General features: G+C 42.6%; 1 protein-coding gene across 1 annotated transcript; it reads left to right on the forward strand.

Moving 5' to 3' along the window:
- Nucleotides 1-34: 34 nt before the first annotated feature.
- Nucleotides 35-732, forward strand: LOC128737288 (RNA-binding protein 8A). Its single transcript, XM_053831894.1, has one exon. The coding sequence runs from the start codon at nt 129-131 to the stop codon at nt 621-623; it is 495 nt and encodes a 164-aa protein (XP_053687869.1). The 5' UTR covers nt 35-128; the 3' UTR covers nt 624-732.
- Nucleotides 733-7,633: the final 6,901 nt, after the last annotated feature.

Raw genomic sequence — 7,633 nt, forward strand, 5'->3', positions numbered from 1 at the left:
TTGTGTCTTATGTGCGTTCAAGCTTTAACTTCAAGGCAACGAGTTGTAAAGTAAAATTTAGAAAACAAGACACGCAGTTAAGTGAAAAATTGATCCTTTTTCTAAGTTTCCATTACCTATAAACAACTATGACGGATGTGCTGGATATCTATAATCACGAGGAATTCGAAGTAGACGAGGATGGTGATCAGGGAATCGCTCGGCTGAAGGAGAAAGCACGAAAGCGCAAAGGACGCGGTTTTGGAAACGAGAGCATTCCTCGCGAAGCAATTGACTATGAGCGGCTTCAGGACGACGAAGAAGAATCGGAGCCCGGACCACAGCGTTCAGTGGAAGGCTGGATTTTGTTCGTTACATCGATTCATGAGGAAGCTCAAGAGGACGACATACAGGAGAAATTCTGTGAATTTGGAGACATTAAAAACATACATCTGAATCTTGATCGTCGTACCGGTTTTTTGAAAGGTTACGCTTTGGTCGAATACGAAACGTACAAACAAGCGCTGGCCGCCAAGGAGGCACTCAATGGATCAGAAATTTTGGGACAAACTATCGCCGTTGATTGGTGCTTTGTAAAAGGCCCGAAGAAACTGAAAAAATCAGGTGAACGCAGAAGGCGATAAACCAGTTCATATTATCCGATAACTTTCTCATTTAACTCATAGAAGAATAATGCTTAATTCACAACCAACATGTAATTAATAAAAACGTATAATAAAACAAGGATTTAATAACAAGACAAACAAATTTGGGAGAAGTGTTATTTACCTACATGGTTGTTGCAATTAATTTGACATCCTTCAGTGAGCTGCAAATTTTTCTGTATTTTGGATCACTTTGTGATGTGCAAGAATCCTGTTTGCTTTCGTTTGAATTACCTCCACACTGCGTATTGTCCGGGGTTGGCTCGGGGCCCATATTCATTAGCTGATCCAATAGCTCTGCCAACTCTTTTTCGTGGGAAACTTTGGTTCCTGTGGCTGTTGAGGCAGAGCAATGCCTGCCAACGTAGCTAAAATGCAAAAAGAGAAATCGGTTAAATGTAGGTATAGGAAAAATGTATTCAGTTTTAGTTTATTCTCATTGCTTGCTCAATCGATTAGAAAAGTAACGATAGCGGTGTTATTCATTTGATGATATAGGTACTTGAAACAAGTTCTAAAAACATTATTCGTGAAGAAAAAACGCATTTTGATTGCTTAACGTTGAGGAAGCTTTGAACTTTCACTTCTCGCTGGCCAGTTTAATTAGAGTTGGTAAAATATGCATACAAAATGGTTATTTAGATTATTAAACCAATGAAGCTTGATAAAATCGCTTGATGGTTCGGCTGGTCTTAGCCGAGGGAACTACGTCCAAAAAAAGTCGCTTGATTTTTCATGAAGCGTAACCTGACCAGACGCCCCGGATTCCGATGGCTTGTCCCGCATTGATTGAGTTTTTAACGTTATAGTTTTGAAAAGCCTCTTTAGTGAAACGGTCCTAGCCACTTTAGTGAAACGGTTATCAGGTTACTTGAGTCTTTTTAAGGAGTTGTGAGTTAAGTTTGATAGTCCCTGTGGCTTGGTGGTAAGCGGTGTCTCCTGCTTAGCGCTTATAGTTCGTACTTGGTTCGAATCCCGTACACGATGGGAATCTTTTTGTGTAGGAAATTTTGTAGATTAACGTCGGATTATGGTGTATTGTTGTGGTTTATCCTATGACTTGTAAAATGTCATGAAATGAACGATAATGAAAAAAACAGAGCCCCTGGGTATAAACTACTTTAAGATAGGCCGCTTATTGGTAGTTTATTAGTTGCCCAAGATAAGCGTCCTCCTAAAGTGCGCTATTGTTTTTTATGCTTTAATATTTTAAGGTTAACTGCGAATTAATTAACAAATGCGAATGGAAATAAGGTAAATGGCTTATTGTAGCTTTGCTTCTGATGGGTATGAAATGGGGAAGGCAAATGAGGAAGCGTCCAACATAGCTCCAGCTATCCTAAGCCCCTACCTAGCACTTTCACGTGGCGTTAGCCTTACTACCCTTACTAATACTCTATTGAGTAGCCAAGCTAGGAGGTGCAATGCTGGGTGGTTCCCGGCTGTCTGATCTCAAAACTGCGGGTTTGGGTGACGGCCACACGACCTTGTTAGTAGGTAAGCTTAATATTAATTATTTTTTTCGTTTTAGCTCATGATTTTAGTTTTACCTCCTACTACTGTACAGTGAAAACTTTGGCCGAAAAATTTGAAAAATGCTCATGGATACCAGAAGCAAAAAATTAAATTAATTATTGGAAGCACACAGCACTTATGGAAACTCGAACGGTGCAACTCTATTCCATTCTAAAGACTGCAGGTGAGATTGTTCTGTTTTTGCCCATATTTACTTAATTTCACCTTAATGGAAAAATCATTGTTTCTATATTTAGTAATTCATAATATTGTATTATATCGTATATTCAAATAACACATATTTCATTACATTGCCCTAATGATAATATAGTAAAGGGAAGGGAGCATCAGGGTATCGAATGAATCGAAGACTGGATGAGGGATGTGGTAACCAGCCCAAGTCATATAAGGTCGGAGAGAATTTTGACGCGCCCTTCTAGCACACAGATCATCACGCAAGATAAGTTTGCACGGCGAAGTTATGCATCTAGAAACCAGAGGTCTATGCTGGAAGGTGTGTCTTATATTGCCGTGGAATCATGTAAGCGACATTGGCTATAGATCCACCCAACCCCTTTTAGTCCTTCACGAATAGCATTGACATGAAAATTGCTGGGTGGACAAATTCGATTCCGCAGTAATTCTACTTGCATACAACGATAAACCCTTTAGGTGATGGTGGCTAACCTCATACATACATATATACATATTGTAGCCTTGTTTCTGGTCAAAATGTCATCAGCTCATTCCCAAGAGTCCGAAATATCACTTGACCTTTATTAGTAAAGATACTCCCAACGAACGTAAATAAATTATCGGGCCCAATGTTGTAAATCACGTTGAGGATCTCGACTCGACTCAGTCACGTCAAGTGTCGAGTGTGGGAAGAACAGATAGCATGCGGTTTAATGCACTATCGAAATAAAACAAGCTCACTCATTCCTTGCTGACGGTTGAGTCATTAAATTCTCAGCGGTCCACATTCAAATGGAAAATTTTGCCCGGTCCGCCATATCCCCCAGATATTACGCCATCCGATTATTATCCGATATTGTCCCATTCAATGACACATGGTGTGGCTAATTAGCAGTTCCATTTATATGAAGACATCGGCTACCTCGCGCTCATTTGTGATCAGATCATTCATGATCACTTCCGGTGCTTTTTCCCCTCCGAATCATGGCTCGTTGATATTTGACCGAATTCTCTCTAGCGGCAATGTTAAGGACATTTTTCTAAGCTCTTTTTTCTCTCTCCATCGCTAGTTGGCATTCAAGTCTATGGAAGTATAATCTAGGTATATAATAGACTCATACCGGCGCCCGCTACGGTATAATCTAGCGCGACTGAAGCAAACGTAGGACACCGAAAACTACGCGTTATCTCTCGTAACTGCGCTGCCGGAAGAGGGTGAGCTGGATGAAGCCCCTCTTGACGACTGTTGGAATGCTGTGAAAACAGCCATTAACAGCGTAGCGGAGAACGTCCTAGGCCGTGTGGCACGGAATCGACGTAACGAATGGTTTGACGAGGGATCCCGAGCAGGGTTTCAGAGCAAATTGAAAACATAATTTGATATCTTGATGTAACGGATTTTGAATACTCGGTGTGATTACATTTTGGTCGACTTAGCGGTTAAAATATCAAAATTGATTGCAAAAATTCCACGCCGTGAAATTAAATTGAATACTACTTTTGCTATCAAAAATATCAAACGGAATACTAATCTTACTGTTACACAATATTAATAGGAAAACAGAATTAGTTATCATTTTACTATCATATCATCATCATTTTGCTATCATCATATAATTTGAACCAACCATTTTACTAGAAAAAAAATTAAGTGAGAATAGATTGATTTAAATATTTAGGGTTTATTTACATCATATATAGAATCTACCAACACATTTTCTTTCAATAAAAATGAAAGCAAAATGATAGCAAAGTCTGATACATCATAAGTGCCATTTTGAGTTGGTAACAAAACATGTTTTCTATTTGATATCAACAGCAGAATATGTAATAATTTTGATATACTTTTGTTGTCAATCCTTGCTCGGGATGCTAGCATATATTGGCTGAGAAGAACGCAGCGCGGGCACAAATGCTGCGTAGAGCCACCCGTCAGAAAGTGGAGCGATACAAACAGAAGCGGAGGCAGCAAGCCCGACTCTTCAAGGAGAAGAAGCGCCACCAAGAGGAGAAGGAGTGCGAAAAACTCGACCAGCTGTACCGCTTTCACGACACACGGAAGTTCTATCAGAGACTCAACGGATCTCGGGTCGAAATGTGCAGAGATAAAGATGGAGGTATCTTGACTGACGACCGTGCGGTGATCGAAAGGTAGAAGCAACACTACGTTGAACACCTGAATGGCGTGCAGGCGGAAGACCATGATAGCGGAGGAAGTGACCACATTGGTGCAGCAAGCGACGAAGATGTGCCACCCCCATCGATAAGGGAAGTTAAAGAAGCCATCCAGCGGCTGAAGAACAACAAAGCAGCGGGAAAGGATGGCATTGGAGCGGAACTTATTAAAATGGGCCCGGACAAGTTAGCCGGCTGTCTGCATCAACTGATTGTCAAGATTTGGGATACGGAACGACTACCGGAGGAGTGGAAAGACGGGGTTATCTGCCCTAACTACAAGAAAGGTGATAAGTTGGATTGTCAGAACTACCGAGCGATAACTATCCTGAATGCCGCCTACAAAATGCTGTCCCAAGTCATCTTTCATCGACTATCGCCAATAGCCAATAGATTTGTGGGAAGTTACCAGGTTTCCTTCATGGAGGGTCGGTCTACAACGGATCAAATCTTCACCCTACGGCAAATCCTACAGAAGTGCCGCGAATTGCGAGTCCCAACGCACCACCTGTTCGATTTCAAAGCCGCATATGATAGCGTAAACCGACAAGAGCTATGGAAAATTTTGGACGAAAACGGCTTTCCGGGTAAGCTTACTAGACTTATCATGGCTACGATGGATGGAGTCCAATGGTGTGTGAGAATCTCGGGTGTATTATCGGACCCATTCGAATCTCGCAGGGGACTTTAAAAAGGAGATAGTCTTTCCAGTCTGCTATTCAACATTGCACTTGAAAGTGTTATAACACGAGCGGCGATCGAAATGCGGGGCACGATTTTTAATAAATCCAGTCAATTTACCTGCTTTGCTGACGACGTGGATCAGTACACCAGACTAAAATGCGAAGCAGAGAAGATTGGATTGATCTAAAACAAAGTATATCCGGTAAAGGGTATCCGCGGAACTGGAGACCAGCTGCCATGGACCGAAATAGATGGAGAAATTATACCGTGCAGGCCTTGTCGTAAGACGTTAGGCCAATTAAGTAAGTATTATAGACTCTTAGGGACTTGGCAGGTTTAAAAAAAAGGAAGACAGCATAACAACTATATAAAAAAGTCTATAAAAACGATGTTCAAAGCCTTTAGAACAGTAAATAGCGTCAAACAACACCTGGTTGCTGGAAAATTGACGGTTGTAGCCAGATGGAAAGAGCACTTCTAGATAATGCTGAAAATTGATAAACAAATGGAGTAGAATCGGCACAAGATGAGGATCGTAAGTGACGATCAGGCTGTGGAGACACCAACACGGAAGAGGTCAAAGAATCGATAAGCAAATAGAACAACTGCAAGGCTACTGGTGTTCCGGCCAATTGAATCCCTTTAAAACGGCTGTCAAATAGCTTGGCGGATTTCTTTCACCTGGTTGGAACGGAAAACTTGGAAAACTACAAATGCTCTATGGATACGTAAAAGAACTTTTTAAGCAGTGGGGACTGACAACGAAAATGATTCATTAGATCTATTCGGCTGTTGTGAGATCCAGAATTGCTTATGCTTCGTTGGTCCGGTGGCCAAAAACAAATGAGAAAGCTACCCAAACAAGGGTAGAACGACTTCAAAGGTGGAGGAACCTAGAAGTGCTCATAGTAGATAGTAATATCCCAGCACTTGATTTACAAGAAGTCATACGATAAATCGGGTGGCTGAACCAACAAAGTCGCTGGTAAGGACCACCTGCTGGCAGAGCTTTGTGAACATGGCCGAGAAACGCTGGCAACGACTCTACACTGGTAACGTCTATTTCCAAGATTTGGGAGAAGATTAAGCTACCGGATGAATGGATGGTCCCATCTACAAAAAGGTTAATCGGTACGATTGCTGCAACTACCGCGGCAGTAAACACCGACTACAAAATACTCTCCCAGATTCTGTTACGCCGGATGCCACCGATAGCACAAGATTTCGTGGGTAGGGTCTTACTAGGCGGGTTTCATGGCTCGCTCAAATACGGACTAAATTTTTATCATCCAACAGATCTTGCAGAAATGGCTGGTGTACAACGTGCCCACGCATCACATCTTTATTGATTTCAAAGCAGCATACGATACAGTAGATCGAGACCAGCTATGGTCGATAATGCACGAACACGGTTTTCCGGATAAACTGACGCGACTGATCAGAGCTACATTGGATCGAGTGATATGTTTCATGCGCATCCAGGGGACACTCTCGAGTCCCTTCGGGACGTGGCAAGGGTTAAGACAAGGTGACGGCTTATCTTGCATGCTGTTCAATATCGAGCTTTGGGGGGGGGGGGGGGGGGTGATCTAACGAGCGGGCATCGAAACGAGAGACACGATTTTCACCAAGGGTTGCTAACGTCTAGGCTTTGCAGATGACTTTTATATCATAGCCAGGAACTTTGCGTCGGTGGAGGCAATTCACGCTAGCCTGCAAGAGGAGTCTAGCAGAATTGAGATAAAAATGAATACATCGAAGGCTAAATACACGAAAGAAGTAGGTTGACTGGAAACAAACGCAATGCTAAAAGTGGTAAATTCAGATGTGTAAAATCGCTGATGACCGCGGACAACACTAGTAAGAAGATCCAGTGGCGCATTCAAGCGGGAATTCGACCCTACATTGTCCTTTGTAAAACGCTTCGATCAAGAAACATACGTTGCCGTACAATTCTGACAATCACCCTTATTCTGCGAGTCACGTGACTCAATGCGACGCCACGGCGAGTCGAATGGGGTGATATAACCTAGGTGACAATTGTCACCTCATTCGCGGTGAATCCAAAACGTGACGTGACTCACTCGCCTCGCAGAATAAGGGTGAATGTACAAAATCCTTATTAGACCGGTAGCTCTCTATGGACTTGATATGAAGTCGTGATGCTGCTCACGGAAGACGCATGAGTTCGAGCGGAAGACGCATGCGTTCGAGCGGAATGTGTTGTGGACGATATTTGATAAAGTAAAAACTGACAGTGGAGGGTGGCGGAGGTGTATGAGTCATGAGCTAAAGGCACTGCTTGGACGTGCTTCTGGCGAAAGTTGGTAGGCTATGGTGGGCCGGACACATCGTAAAGATGCCGGACAACAGTGCGACGAAAACGGTTCTCCACAACAACCTCACCGGCACCAGGAACA

This window comes from Sabethes cyaneus, chromosome 2 (genome assembly GCF_943734655.1).
Source record: "Sabethes cyaneus chromosome 2, idSabCyanKW18_F2, whole genome shotgun sequence".
In the NCBI taxonomy this organism is placed as follows: domain Eukaryota; kingdom Metazoa; phylum Arthropoda; class Insecta; order Diptera; family Culicidae; genus Sabethes; species Sabethes cyaneus.